This window comes from Pan troglodytes, chromosome 19, assembly GCF_028858775.2.
Source record: "Pan troglodytes isolate AG18354 chromosome 19, NHGRI_mPanTro3-v2.0_pri, whole genome shotgun sequence".
NCBI lineage: Eukaryota > Metazoa > Chordata > Mammalia > Primates > Hominidae > Pan > Pan troglodytes.
The window spans coordinates 88005807-88021363 of NC_072417.2; the positions used below are offsets into that span (position 1 = coordinate 88005807).

General features: G+C 48.3%; 1 protein-coding gene across 2 annotated transcripts; it reads left to right on the plus strand.

Moving 5' to 3' along the window:
- Nucleotides 1–408: 408 nt before the first annotated feature.
- On the plus strand, nucleotides 409–11124 carry MRPL58 (mitochondrial ribosomal protein L58). Of its 2 annotated transcripts, none has more exons than XM_001138419.8 (6): nucleotides 409–829; nucleotides 5042–5078; nucleotides 9566–9625; nucleotides 10176–10258; nucleotides 10351–10520; nucleotides 10784–11124. In XM_001138419.8, exons 1-6 carry the CDS (start codon nucleotides 644–646, stop codon nucleotides 10866–10868), a joined length of 621 nt encoding a protein of 206 aa, XP_001138419.1. In that variant the 5' UTR covers nucleotides 409–643; the 3' UTR covers nucleotides 10869–11124. The 2 variants fall into 2 exon arrangements, with proteins under 2 accessions (XP_001138419.1, XP_016788401.1); XM_016932912.4 differs by having other exon boundaries at nucleotides 437–829; nucleotides 10789–11090.
- Nucleotides 11125–15557: the final 4433 nt, after the last annotated feature.

Sequence of the window (15557 nt, forward strand, 5' to 3'; positions counted from 1 at the left end):
TGCTCAGCGGGGAATTTGCTCATAGGCTGCCTTGTAAAAAGAGTCTGGCGTTCCTAAAACTCAGCACTACCAGAACCCAACTTTCAAAAATACATTCCTACAGAATTCATTTTATCAGTACTCATGGGGTGCCCACGATGTGCCATGTTCTGGGTGCTGGGGATATAGCATTGAGCCGGTGCCCTCCTGGAGCTCACATTCCGGCTAGGAGACAGCAATTAGACAATTAGGACTGAGTGATTTTTGTAAAGGAAGAGAAAAAAGATAAATTAGAGCAGAGTAAAGGGGCTGGGAAGCGCGGGGCGGGAGATGCCCCAGGCTGGCCGGGCAGGCCTCGCTGCTGTTTGAATTGGGCAGTGGGCGGTCCAGGCGGAGGGCACGGACTCTGAAAGGAGAGAAGTGGTGTTTCTGGGGGACACAAGATCGGGGCACTCTTCCGGTAGCAGCTCGCTCTCTGGCCACCGTCTTCCCCAGCCAACCAGGCCTCCCGGAGGCGGCCGGCCAGAAAGCATCGGCGGGACCCCAGCTTGCCGCCTCCCCTCGGCGGGACCTAGAAACTGCGCGGAACCAAAGCTTGAGGGCGGCTCGAGTTTGCGGACCGCGGGGAGGAAGCGCCAGCCGGAAGCAGTCGCAAGACCTGAGCATGGCGGCCACCAGGTGCCTGCGCTGGGGCCTGAGCCGAGCCGGAGTCTGGCTGCTCCCACCGCCCGCACGGTGCCCACGCCGGGCGCTGCACAAGCAGAAAGACGGCACTGAGTTCAAGAGCATCTACAGCCTGGACAAGCTCTACCCCGAATCTCAGGGCTCGGACACCGCCTGGAGGGTCCCGGTGAGCCGGGAAGGACTGGACGGAAGGGGCGTTTTGTCAGGCTGCTGGGTGACGTTAGGAACCCCAGGCCCATTGGCCGGATGTGGAGTTACGTCGGGGGGCTACGTGATGGTCGCCGCGGGAAGGGGCTGGCTGTCCGCGCTAACCTGGCCGGGAGTGGGGTGCTCGTTGTAGCGCGAGACGTGCAGGAGCCCGGAAGGCCGGCTGGGTATGCTTCTTTCGAGGCTGCCAGCTTTTCTACGTTCGTGTCCTTGGCCCTCAAGACCAAATTCCAGTCCCAAGGGGAAATATGGGCATTCTGGCCCTCCAAGGCGGACAATAAAGGCAAGAGGCTGCCAAGTTGTTTGCTACCCTTTGGGACGTTACAGTGTCCATTGTCTCTAGTAACCCCAGGACGCGCGAATAAAACAGCTTCTCGATCGTTCCTTCAGGATGCATTTATTTAGCCCGCTGTGTGCAGGCATTGAATCAAGCCCCGGAGCAAGAGATATAAGACCCCCCCAAACCCATTGAGCTTCCACTTACAGGACTGGAAAAGAATATCCATTCATTTGTTCATTAATTCACTCACTCACTCAACAAAAGCTGTGCTAGGCTAGGGGATGGAGTAGCAAACAAAATGGAAATTCTAAAGCTTGTGGAGCTTATGTTCTAGTGGAGGGAGACAAGCAGTAAGTAAATGACTAATATAGAATGTGTGAGGTAGTACTTTGCAGAAGATAAAGCCAAGAAGGAAGAAGTAGTGCCAGAGGTAGGAAGTAGGGTTGCAATTTTAAGTAAGATTGTCTAGGAACGCTGTCAATGAGGTGACATTTGAATAACGACCTGGAAGAAGCCAGACAGCAAGTCATGAGAATAGGGGGCAGATGAGCATCCTAGGCAGAGGGAAGAGAAAGTGCAATAACCTGAAGGCAGTAGCAATCCCCAGGTGTGGCTCAGCAGGGGTCAGGAGAGAAAGCCAAAGAGAGGGATGGCTGGGGAAAGGCCTGTTACTAGGACTTAATGGCCTCCAGCCTTTCCTCTGAACGCAAGGGAGACCCATTGGAGAGCTTGAAGCAGAGTGGAATTATCTTAGTTTTACAAGGATCACTCAGAGAGCCTTACAGAGAACAGATAGAGGATGCCAAGATCAGGGAGACAAGTAAGGAGATTGCAATATAGGGCAAGAGATGATAAGCAGGGTGGAAGCAGTAGGAGTCATGAGAATTGGTCAGATCCTAGACATATTTTGGAAAGAAAGCCTGCAAGATTTGCTAATTGATTGGATGTGAGAAGTGAGAATAGAAGAGGAATTGAAGTCTGGGGCCTTTTTTTTTTTTTTTTTTTTTTTGAGACGGAGTCTCACTCTGTCGCCCAGGCTGGAGTGCAGTGACGCAATCTCTGTTCACTGCAAGCTCCGCCTCCCGGGTTCACGCCATTCTCCTGCCTCAGTCTCCTGAGTAGCTGGGACTACAGGCGCCCACCACTACAACCGGCTAATTTTTTTTTTTTTTTTTTAGTAGAGAGGGGGTTTCACCGTATTAGCCAGGTTGGTCTTGATCGCGGGCGTGAGCCACCGCGCCAGGCCTTTTTTTTTTTTTTTTTTTTTTTTTGAGACAGGGTCTTACTCTGTCATACAGGCTGGAGTGCAGTGGCGTGATCTCAGCTCACTGCAACCTCCGCCTCCTGGGTTCAAGTGATTCTTGTGCCTCAGCCTCCCGAGTAGCTGGGATTACAGGCATGCACCACCATGCCCGGCTCATATTTTTGCATTTTTAGTAGAGACAGGGTTTTCACCATGTTGGCCAGGCTAGTCTCAAACTCCTGACCTCAAATGATCTGCTCGCCTCAGCCTCCCAAAGTGCTGGGATTACAGGCGTGAGCCACCATGCCCAGCCAAGTCTGGGGCCTTGAGCAGTGAAAGGATTGAGTTGCTATTAACTGAGATGAGAGAGTGGCAATAGCATTCATTTGTTTGTTCATTCATTCAATAAAATGTTTATTGTATATCTACTGTATCTACTACTACTTGAGTCTAGCATATACAGCCATGATAAACAAAATACAGGATCTCTCTCCTTCATGGAGCTTAATTCTAATGGAAGGAGCAGACAGTAAACAAATAGGGAAAATATCAGGTAGTGAGAAGTAGTGTAATGAATAGGCCAGGGTGCTGCAACAAAGTGCTGAGGCTACCTCAGATTATTAGTAAGGGAAGTCCTCTGAGGCAGCTTAAGGTTTGAGTCCATTAGACATCTGAGAAGAGACGTTGAGTAGCAGTTGGGCATATGGGTGTGGAGTTGAGAAGAAAGGTTTGAGTTTGAGCCAGAAAGTTGGGTGTCAAAAACAGGCTATTTTCTGGCCAGGCGCAGTGGCTCATGCCTATAATCCCAGCACTTTGAGAGGCCAAGGGTCGATCACTTGAGGTCAGGAGTTTGAGACCAGCCTGGCCAACATGGCGAAACCCCGTCTCTACTAAAAATACAAAAATTAGTCGGGCGTGGTGGCACACGCCTGTAGTCCCAGCTACTCAGGAGGCTGAGGCAGGAGAATCGCTTGAACCCAGGAGGCAGAGGTTGCAGTGAGCCGAGATTGCACCACTGCACTCCAACCTGGGCGACAACCTTAAGACTCCGTCTCAAAACAAAAACAAAAAACAGGCTCTTTTCATCAGCATAGATGAAGTATTCTAGAGAAAGAAAGAGGAGAGAGAGAGAAGTATTTCAAGGGCATGTCAGTGTTTAAAAGTTGCAAAGAGCTAGCAAAGGAGAGTGAGAAAGAGTCCTAGGAAGGTAAGAGGAAAATTTCAGAAGGAACAGAAGGAACATGCTTCAGGAAGGAGGGTGTGGCCCATGATCTTCAGTGCTGCAGACAGGTGGAGTAGGATAAGGGTTTCACCCCCAAATAATTCTTTTTCTTTTTCTTTTTTCTTTTTTTCCGAGACAGTCTCGTTCTGTCACCCAGGCTGGAGTGCAGTGTCCCAGGCAGGAGTGCAGTGTCCTGATCTCAGCTCACTGCAACCTCCATCTTCTGGGTTCAAGCAATCCTGCCTCAGCCTCCCCCAGTAGCTAGGATTACAGGTGTGTGCCACCATGCCTAGCTAATTTTGTATTTTTAGTAGAGGGGAGGTTTCACCATGTTGGCCAGGCTGGTCTCCAACTCCTGACTTGAAGTGATCCACCCGTCTCGGCCTCCCAAAGTGCTGGGATTACAGGCGTGAGCCACTGCACCCGGCCAACTCCCAAATAATTCTAAGATAAAAGAAATGAAGACAGGCTGGGTGTGGTGGCTCACGCCTGTAATCTTAGCACTTTGGGAGGCCAAGGCGGGCAGCTCTCTTGAGGTCAGGAGCTCGAAACCAGTCTGGCCAACATGGTGAAACCCCATCTCTACTAAAAATACAAAAAAAAAAAAAAAAAAATAGCTAGGCATGGTGGCATGCGCCTGTAATCCCAGCTACTCAGGAGGCTGAGGCAGGAGAATCGCTTGAACCCAAGAGGCGGAGGTTGCAGTGAGCTGAGATCGCACTATTGTACTCCAGCCTGGGCTACAGAGCGAGACTCCATCTCAAAAAAAAAGAAATGAAGGCAGTCAGGGGGAGTGCACCTGAGGATACTGATGCTTTGAGCCTGGAGGGCCAGAAAAGCCTCAGAGTGGGTGGCGTTTGCACTGGGCCTTGTGGATACAAAGATTTAAGGCTGAAGGGCGTTGCTGCTTGAGGAACAGCAAGAGAGAGAGAGACATGGAGGTGAGAAGTCCTGGAGTGAGTAGTTAGTTTGACAGAAACCCTCAGGGTGCAATTATAGTCACTGTCCAAGGTGGACTGCCTTGTGTGGGAGTCTCCTGTGGCCCCGGAAAGAACAGGGTGGCCCACCAGGCTTGTTGCTCCAGGTTGACAGAGGGTGTTGCTTTTGGAGGTTCCCTGATGCATGTGCACTGTGGCTCCCCCTCCCGCTGGAGCCAGGCCTCTGATGGTGCCTGACACTAGCTAAGGCTAGAGCAGGGAAGGCTGGAGACATCAGATCCATTTTCGTAGAGGAGTGTTTCTGAGGTGGTACCTCTGGAGTCTGAGGATGCTTTTTCTGTCATCGTGATATCATTTTGCAGGGGACCTGAAAATACTAATGTACAATGTTTGTGTTGTGGCTTTACATCATTTCTTCGTTGCCTTGAACCAGTTAGGAGTCACCCAGCAGGTAATATTTATTTGACACTGTGTACATTACATTACAGGATGGTGCAAAGCAAGCCGACAGTGACATCCCTCTAGGTAAGTAATTTTGTTTTCTGAAAAATCAGTTGGCTGCGTGGTGGCATGTGCCTGTAATCCCAGTTACTTGGGAGGCTGAGGCAGGAGAATCGCTTGAACCCAGGAGGTGGAGGTTGCAGTGGGCCGAGTTTGTGCCATTGCACTCCAGCCTGGGCAACGAGAGCAAAACTCTATCTGGAAAAAATTAAAAATTAAAAAAAAAAAAACATGCCTGTTGGCCGGGCATGGTGTCTCATACCTGTAATCCCAACAATATGGGAGGCCAAGGTGGGTAGATCACTTGAGGCCAGGAGTTTGAGACCAGCATGGCCAACATGGTGAAACCCCATCTCTACTAAAAATACAAAAATTAGGCCAGGCGCAGTGGCTCACGCCTATAATTCCAACACTTTGGGAGGCCAAGGCAGCTGGATCATCTGAGGTCAGGAGTTCAAGACTAGCCTGGCCAACATGGCAAAGCCCCATCTCTACTAAAAATACAAAATTAGCCGGGTGTGGTGGCGAGGGCCTATAATCCCAGCTACTCGGGAGGCTGAGGCAGAAGAATTGCTTGAACCCGGAAGGCAGAGGTTGCAGTGAGCTGAGATCCTGCCATTGCACTCCAGCCTGGGCAACAGAGTAAGACTCTGTCTCAAAAATAAATAAATAAAAATACAAAAATTAGCCGGGTGTGGTGGTGGGCGCCTGTGATCCCAGCTACTCGGGAGGCTGAGGCACAAGAATCACTTGAGCCTGGGAAGCGGAGGTTGTGGTGAGTTGAGATTGCACCACTGCACTCCAGCCTGGGCGACACAGCGAGACTCTGTCTCAGACGAAAAAAAAAAAATCAGTCATTTCTCTCATCCCTCACACGTTCCTTCCAGATCTCTCCAGCCCAATTAAAGTAAAGAGACTATCTCGGGTGTACAGAAGTAGAATCTTTGCAGCATTATTTAGAATAGCAAATAAATGATGGTGTGGCCAGTCGCATTGTACTGTGCCATGTGCCACGTGAGTGTAGAGCTCTTAACATTCTCATGACGTGGAGCACTCTTTACAATAGATGAATTGAAAGAGGAAGACACAGGAGAGTTTATAAGCTACCATTTGTTTTTTACATATCTATATCTCTGAAATATCTTTTTTTTTTTTTTTTTTTTTTTTTTTGAGATGGAGTCTCGCTCTGTCGCCCAGGCTGGAGTGCAGTGGCCCGATCTCAGCTCACTGCAAGTTCCGCCTCCCAGGTTCACACCATTCTCCTGCCTCAGCCTCCCGAGTAGCTGGGACTACAGGTTCCCACCACCATGCCCGGCTAATTTTTTGTATTTTTTAGTACAGACGGGGTTTCACCATGTTAGCCAGGATGGTCTCGATCTCCTGACCTCATGATCTGCACACCTCAGCCTCCCAAAGTGCTGGGATTACAGGTGTGAGCCACCATGCCCAGCCTGAAATATCTATTTCTGAATATCTGTATCAATATATCTCTATCTATATTTATATCCCTATCTGTGTAGAGAGATATCTATATCTGAAAGGAACACCCTGGATACAGTGACTGCCTGAAGGAATAGAGAGATAAGACAAACTTGGTGGCTGAGAGACAAGAGTGAGAGACATTTCCATGTAAATAAACCATTTGCATAACTGTAAAATTTTTTACCTGTCAAGCATAAGGAAGGCCTAACAGTTACAGCCTGTAAAGAAACAATGAGCCTTTTTTAGATTCGGAGAGTGTATGACTTCCATAGACAGTGTGAGGAAGAGCAGCCAAAGGTGCTGGCTCCCTGTGGCCCTTGCTCAAGATGACTCTGAAACAGAGGCCAGATGACCACAACCCAAGGGACAGGACACCCTGTGGCTGAGGAGCAAATACCATGCTGCAGTGAAGCAGTTTTGTAGCTTGAAGCTGTGCCCGCCTGTAGTCTCAGCTACTTGAGAGGCTGAGGTGGAAGGATCCCTTGAGCCCGGGATGTTCGCTTCAGCCTGGGATGTTGAGGCTGCAGTGAGCCGTCATTGTGCCACTGGACTCCAGCTTGGGTGCCAGAGTGAGACGCTGTCTCAAAAAAAAACAATGAAGCTGTGCCCTAAGGGGTGCATGTGTGTAGGGGAGGAGGCATAAGGCCTCCTATCTCATCAGAACTGGAGGCGAAAAGAAGTGTCTTGTGACAGCCTCCTGGGGGAGACAGGCAGGCAAGTGGGCAGTAGCTCGGTAGTAGCTCCTCACCAGCCTCCCACACTCTCATGGATCCCGAAGCGTTCCATTCCTATGAAGACTTTGGTCAGCTGCAGCTCAAGCTTTGCCCATGTGCAAGGTTGCCAGCAATCACCATGGCAGAACTGTTCCCCTGCAGTGGCACGTGTGCCCGTTACCTAGTCAGAAAGTGGATGGAATTTGGTTTTTCCACAGGAGGAAATCCTCTTAAAAGCAGTCCCAAGATGAGTCACCACTGCTCCCTGGGGCCAGCTCTCTGCCACCGCGGTGATGAGTCACTACTGCTCCCTGGGGCCAGCTCTCTGCCACCGCGGTGCCACAGTTCCTTGCCACCCAAACTTCTTGCAGTTTTTGAAATTTTCCCAATATAATGCCTTCCCTACATTCCTCAGACACAACAAGACTGCTTTTCATTAATTATAAAAAGGGAAGGATTAAACCTCATTTTACAGATTAAAAACAAAAATTAGACCCAGAAAAACAGTGAGACTTTGCCAAGATCATGGTCACTTTGTGATCGAGCCAGTGTTTGAAGCTAGAGCTCCCAGCTCCTCATATATCCAACAGATGTTTTAACACTAACTGTGAGCTAGGCCCAGGGAACACCTATGAACACACCATGAATTAGACACAGTCCTGCCCTCTTGGAGCTTATAGTCTGTTGAGAGTCCACATCCACCACATCTTGGATGAAACTAACTCTGTCCCTTAGTTTGAACTTTTGAAATAATCCTTGCTTTAAAACAGAAAACAAGCAGCAAAAAGTGAGGGCAGCAGATACAGGTGGAATGTACAGGAGTAGAAGCAGACAGCCAAGTCCTGATTTTACTTTCTTTTTTTTTTAGACGGAGTCTCACACTATTGCCCTGGCTGGAGTGCAATGGCACGATCTCAGCTCACTGCAACCTCTGCCTCCCGGGTTCACGCCATTCTCCTGCCTCAGCCTCCCAAGTAGCTGGGACTACAGGCGCCCGCCACCACGCCCAGCTAATTTTTGGTATTTTTAGTAGAGACGGGGTTTCACCGTGTTAGCCAGGATGGTCTCCATCTCCTGATCTCGTGATCCGCCTGCCTCGGCCTCCCAAAGTGCTGGGATTACAGGCGTGAGCCACCGTGCCCGGCCCTGATTTTACTTTCTTTGCTGTCTGTGTGACTTTGAGAAAGTTACTTGCTCTAATTTCAGTTTTGACATCTGTGAATAATCTCCAGCTTCACTGATCTGAATGTTACATTTATATATATAGTTGGCCCTCTGTATCTGTGAGTTCCACATCCATGGAATCAATCAACTGTGGATCAAATATATTTGAAAAAGAGGCTGGGCACAGTGGCTCACACCTGTAACCCCAACACTTTGGGAGAATCACTTTAGACCAGAAGTTTGAGACCAGCCTGGGCAACATAACAAGACCCCATAACTACAAAAAATTTTTTTAAAAAAATATTCAGCAGGGTATGGTGGTACATGCCTGTAGTCCTAGCTACTTGGGAGGCTGAGGCAGGAGGATCACTTGAGCTCAGGAGTTTGAGGCTGCAGTGAGCTATGATCGCAGCAGTGAGCTTTGATTGCATCACTGCACTCCATCCTGGGTGACAGAGTGAGACTCTGTCTGAAAAAAAAAATTTTTTTTGAAAAAGAACAAAAAGGATGGTTGCAGCTTGTGGAGAATTTTTTTCTTCTCATGATTCCCTAAACAATACAGTATAACAACTATTTACATAGTGTTTATACTGTTTATATTGTATTAGGTGTTATAAGTGATCTAGAGATGGTTGTAAGTATGCAGGAGGATGTGTGCAGGTTATTTACAAATACACCATTTTATATCAGGGACTGTGCATTCACAGATTTTGGTATCCACAGGAGTCCTAGAGCCAATCCCCCACAGCTACTGAGGGATGACTATATATAAAAGTCATTGATTGGGAGGCCGAGGCGGGTGGATCACGAGGTCAGGAGTTTGAGACCAGCCTGACCAACATAGTGAAACCCCGTCTCTACTAAAAATACAAAAATTAGCCGGGTGTGGTGGCACACGCCTGTAATCTCAGCTACTCAGGAGGCTGAGGCAGGAGAATTGCTTGAATCTGGGAGGCGGAGGTTGCAGTGAGCCGAGATTGCGCCATAGCACTCCAGCCTGGGCGACAAAGCGAGACTCTGTCTCAAAAAAAAAAAAAGTCATTGAAGGAGAAAGATATATAATAGCGATAGCTGTGTTGATAGTTAATTAGCAGTATGCACATTTGCCATGAGGTAATCAGTTTTGCGTGTGTACTTTCTTCTGTTTTACAGATCGCTTGACAATATCTTATTGTCGGAGTAGTGGTCCTGGGGGGCAGAACGTGAACAAAGGTACGGGGTGCCTTGTTGCTTTCTTTTGCTTTAAAATGTAGCTGGGAGATGGGCTTGAGGAGCTCTGTGTTTGTGTTCATATGGAATAAAGGGATTTTTCAGCAGAAGCTTTAATACTGCCAGCTTATAATAATCCTCTTTATTCTTTTGAATGTGGTCTGATTCTCAGACATTCAGCTGTGGGTTGCTAGGACTAGGATCGGCTTGTGAGTCTAAACAAAGAGAAATCACAGTGCGAGGTGGCAGCCAGCTCCAAGAACAGGTTTCTTTCATTCTGGTGCAACCCATTCCCTCCATTTTTTTTTTTTTTTTTTGAACCCAGTAAAACTGTAAGAGAAGCACTGGGTGCTTAGTTACTGGAAGTCTATTTTTGCCCAAAAGTGCCTCACTGTCTTTGCAGGCTTGTTCATAGCCAACTTGGACATAGGCTACAATGTACATGGTTAGGTGTCTGGCCTCCCTTTGTTTCAGAATGGTCACTGGTCACCCAGGGGTTGATCCTTCCTGGAAGTCTCAGGCACCCATGCTCCCTTCTCCCTTTCCTCCACAGTGAATTCCAAGGCGGAAGTCAGGTTCCATTTGGCAACTGCCGAGTGGATCGCGGAGCCCGTGCGGCAGAAGATAGCCATCATGGTAACCACCATCCCTTTCTTTCCCTAGAAATCCCTCAGTGGCTTTTAAACCTTTACTCTGTAGGACTCCAGTTTTTCATTTGTTCTCTGCAGCATAAAAACAAGATCAACAGGTTAGGAGAGTTGATCCTCACCTCTGAGAGCAGCCGCTATCAGTTCCGGAATCTGGCAGATTGCCTGCAGAAAATTCGAGACATGATCACTGAGGCCAGCCAGACACCGAAGGAGCCAACAAAAGAAGATGTTAAACTTCATAGAATCAGGTACCAGGAAATGCCCTAAGATGCTATAAACTGATTTGTGTGGATGAGAGTCTACACAGGTAAGGAAGGGGCAGGGGAGAGTCCAAGGCCGGCCTTGGGAGAAACTCTAGGAAGAGGAGAGGATGCTGACCTGGGACCGAGGCCTGCGGGCTAGTGCCTGCTGGTGTAACTGCTCGGCTTCCCGTTGAGCTCCCAACTCCTCTCACCACTTTGAAAAGCACTGATTGGGCATCTGGGCCTAATTGCAGTCTTTTTGTTTTCAGGATAGAAAACATGAATCGGGAAAGGCTGAGACAAAAGAGAATTCATTCTGCTGTAAAGACAAGCAGGAGGGTCGACATGGACTGAAATCACCCTCTGCAGCTGGGAGGGCTCTTCTGGGCGTGCGGGCAGCTGCAGCTGAGAGGACTTTCACACCATAAGGAGATTTCTGTTTTTCTTTTTGGCTGTTAATGCTTGTCTATAACATTAGAGCCATCACGAGAATGTTCATTTGGAATGAAGGCTGCAGGCACTGGTTGCAGAAGTCTTTATAGGCAGTCACCATGTTGTCAAACCTTAATAATGCATCGAATGTATTAGCCACAATAAAATTCAAAACTCATTAGGTTTCCCTTCTCATTCAGAATGCTTCAGAAAACAATTCCTACCTTTTCTCTCAGTTAAATCAGCCGCACAGTTATCGACACAGCACTGGGGAACAGGAAAGGGTTCTGGTGTCTGCTGTGAAAGAACACACAGGCCAGGCGTGGTGCCTCACGCCTGTAATCCAAACACTTTGGAAGCCAAGGCAGGAGGATCACACGAGGTCAGGAGGTCAAAACCAGCCTGAGCAGCATAGCAAGATCTCATCTCTACAAGAACTACAAAAATTAGCCAGGTGTGGTGATACATGTCCATAGTCCCAGCAACTTGGGAGGCTGAGGCAGGAGGATCACTTGAGCCCCCAGGAGTTCAAGGTTGCAGTGAACCATAATCGCACCACTGCAGCCTGAGCGACAGAGCAAGACCGTGTCTCAAAAAAAAAAAAAAAAAAACCACCGGGCGTGGTGGCTCACACCTGTAATCCCAGCACTTTGGGAGGCTGAGGTGACCAGCCTGGCCAACGTGGTGAAACCCTGTCTCTACTAAAATAGGTGGTGGGCACCTGTAATCCCAGCTACTCGGGCCGAGGCAGGAGAATTCCTTGAACCCAGGAAGGTGAGGTTGCAGTGAGCCAAAATCACACCACTGCACTCCAGCCTGGGCGACAGAGCCAGACTCCGTCTCAAAAACAAAACAAAAAGAAACTACACACACAACCAGGTAGGAGGGCTGAGACAGGTAAGTGGGCATTTGAGCCGAGCTATGGAAAAGGCATGGGACTTTCATCAGTAGACGGGAGGCGGACATGCCATTTGAAGGGAACAATGAACACAGGAGACAAAAGAGGCTGAGGTGGAGGGGGTGACAAAGAAGGCAAAGGCACTGAATGGTGGATTTGTGCAGGGTGATCCACCATTGCAGCAGGAGGTGAACCCAGAGAGAGGCCGGCTTGATGTGGAGAGCCTTGAATTCAAGTTAAGGAGTTTAGGTTTTTTTATTTTTGAGACAGAGTCTCACTCTGTCACCCAGGCTGGAGTGCAATAGCGTGATCTTGGCTCACTGCAACCTCCTTCGCCCAGGTTAAAGCGATTCTCCTGCCTCAGCCTCCCCAGTAGCTGGGGTTACAGGTGCACGCCACCATGCACAGCTAATTTTTGTATGTTTGTAGAGATGGGGTTTCACCATGTTGGCTGGGCTGCTCTTGAACTCCTGACCTCAGGTGATCCGCCCACTTCGGCCTCCCAAAGTGCTGGTATCACAGGCGTGAGCCACTGCACCCGGCAAAGGGGTTTAGGTTTTAAGAGACGTGGGTAACAGAAAGCTGTTGGGAGAAAAGCTGAGCGTTGGGAGAAAAGCTGAGTGTTGGGAGAGAAGCTGAGGCAGGGCTTGCATGTCTGTTAGACTTGCTGGCTCCTTGCTTCTAGCACTCCCATTCTCTCAAGCAGCCATATGTTTCTCCTTCACTTGATACACTTTCTTTTCAACCCCCACATCCTCACCACCTGTTTCTTTGAGCACCAATAAATACCGTGGGCTCCCAGAGCTGGGGGTCTTCACAGCCTCAACACTGGCGATGGCCCCCTGGTGCTACTTTCTCTCTCAAACTGTCTTTTTCTAATTCCTTTGACTCCGCCAGACTTTGTTGCCCCCATGACCTGGTGTTGGGTCTGATCACCCCAACATTCCTGGCTGCCCAACGTGGGGTGACAAAGACCCTGGTGAAGGAACGCTAGAGCGTGTGAAAGCGGAGAACGCATCGTCAAAGGACACCCAAAGGCGTCTAAAAGAAGCTCGGCAGGAAAGCTGAGCGCTCGGAAGAACCAGGGTAACAATGGGATAAAGTGAAAGCAGACATTCTGCTTATTTAAATTTATTTATTTATTTATTTATTTATTTATTTATTTTGAGATGGAGTCTTGCTCTGTCGCCCAGGCTGGAGTGCAGCAGCACGATCTCGGCTCACTGCAAGCTCTGCCTCCCAGGTTCAGGCCATTCTTCTGCCTCAGCCTCCTGAGTAGCTGGGACTACAAGCACCCGCCACCGCGCCCAGCTAATTTTTTGTATTTTTTTTTTAGTAGAGACGAGGTTTCACCGTGTTAGCCAGGACGGTCTCGATCTCCTGACCTCGTGATCCGCCCGCCTCGGCCTCCCAAAGTGCTGGGATTACAGGTGTGAGCCACCGCGCCCGGCCTTATTTAAATTTCTTAAGGCATTTATTACGAAGAGGGGGAGTGAAAGTTAGTACTCAGAATTTGTTATCACTCTTTAGTACAGTAAAGCAGTTTTGCCCATGGCTTCCGGAACAAGCGACTATGGAGTTGGATGAATGGGAGAGAATCGGCAGAGATTTTAAAAAGGCGTATAAAGAGGGAGCAGATATTCCAGTTTCTGTTTGGTCATGTGGGCGCTAATAAAGGCAGCTCTTGAGCCATTTCAAACAGATGATGAGGCAGATTGAGATGAGGAAGAGGAGGATGAGTGTAAAAAACTAACTTCAGATTCTGAGTGTGAGGAGCAGCTACCAGAGGAGATTAAAGGAAAACTAAAAAAAGTACGTTTTACTAGCCCGTCGGCGCCCCCTGCTAAATTAAGTGAATGGCCACCTCCTCTCTCTCCTCTTAATGGGTGAGAAGATGAATTAGCTGAAAAACTTACTACTCCTATAGTTACAATATTAAAACCTGGAGCAATTGGTGATGCTATAGAAAATTCTATTCATAAAGCTAGAGCCGAGGGAGACCTTGAAGCATGGCAATTTCCTGTTACTATCATCCAGCAGAGAAGACAATACAGTTAACTGGCCACTTTTCCTTTTAAGTTACTAAAGGAATTTAAGCAAGCCATTAGTCAATACGGACCGAACTCTCCTTTTGTGCAAACTCTATTAAAAAATATGGCTCTTGATAATAGATTAATACCATGTGGCTGGGATACTTTGACAAAAATCTGTTCTCACCCTATCTCAGTATTTGCAGTTTAAAACCTAGTGGGCTGATGAAGCTCAAACTCAGGCAAGGGAAAACATACAAGCACAGCCACCTGTGCCTGTTTCCTTTGAACAGTTAATGGGAGTTGGCCCTAACTGGGGTCGATTAGAGAAATCAAGCAGTAATGGAGGATGCTGCCATTGTTCAGCTGCGCTTTGTGTGCTTACGGGCATAGGAAAGGATAAATGTTACAGGCGAAAAATATCCTTCTGTCAGTTCTATCCGTCAAGGACCTAAAGAACCATATATTGATTTTATTGCTCGGCTCCAAGAGGCTGTGTATAAAGCCATTACTGATAAAACGGCTCAGGATGTTGTAATACAGCTTCCTGCATAAGAAAATGCTAATGCAGAGTGTTAAACTGCTATTAGACCCCTGAGAGGGACGGCTCATTTAGCTAAATATATTAAGGATTGCGATGGCATTGGAGGTAACTTACATAAGGCAACTCTTTTAGCTCAGGCTATGGCTGGATTAAGAGTAGGAAAGAATATACCCCATTTCTCAGGCCCTTGCTTTAATTGTGGTCAATTTGGACACCCAAGAAAGGAATGTAGAAAAGGAAATCAAAAGGCAAACATTACTACCATCAGTCAACAGAAAAGTCCCGGTATATGTCTCCAGTGTAAGAAAGGCAAACACTGGGCAAGTCAGTGTCATTCTAAATTTAACAAGGATAGACAACCTCTTTCAGGAAACGGGAAGAGCGGCCCGCCTCGAGCCCCTCAACAAACCAAGGCACAGCCAGTGCCCTTACAAACGTGCAACAATTGTCCCCCACTTCAGCAGGCAGTGCTGCCATAGACCTCTACAGCACAATTCCCATCTCCTTAGGAGAGGTGAAGCCGACTGGGCTTCTGGGTCGGGTGGGGACTTGGGTAACTTTTCTGTCTAGCTAACGATTGTAAACACATCAATCAGCACTCTGTGTCTAGCTAAAGGTTTGTAAACGCACCAATCAGCACTGTGTAAAAACGGACCAATCACCTCTCTGTAAAATGGACCAATCAGCAGGATGTGGGTGGGGCCAAATAAGGGAATAAAAGCTGGCCACCCAAGCCAGCAGTGGCAATCCGCTGGGGTGCCCTTTCATGCTGTGGAAGCTTTGTTCTTTTGCTCTTCACAATAAATTTTGCTGCTGCTCCCTCTGGGTCTGCACTACCTTTATGAGCTGTAACACTCACTGTGAGGGTCTGTGGCTTCATTCCTGAAGTCAGCAAGACCACGAACCCATCAGGAGGAACCAACAACTCCGGACGTGCCACCTTTAAGAGCTATAACACTGTGAAGTTCTGTGGCTTCACTCCTGAAGTCAAGCGAGACCACAAACCCACCAGAAAGAAGAAACTCCGGACACATCTGAACATCTGAAGGAACAAACTCCGGACACACCATCTTTAAGAGCTGTAACACTTACCATGAGGGTCCGCGGCTTCATTCTTGAAGTCAGCAAGACCAAGAACC

Excerpts from the sequence above, each read along its gene's own strand:
- MRPL58 (XM_016932912.4), top strand. The coding sequence starts at position 644 with ATGGCGGCCACCAGGTGCCTGCGCTGGGGCCTGAGCCGAGCCGGAGTC. Across the intron at positions 5,079-9,565 it reads CGACAGTGACATCCCTCTAG|ATCGCTTGACAATATCTTAT; the intron begins GTAAGTAATTTT and ends TCTGTTTTACAG. Across the intron at positions 10,259-10,350 it reads GGCAGAAGATAGCCATCATG|CATAAAAACAAGATCAACAG; the intron begins GTAACCACCATC and ends TGTTCTCTGCAG.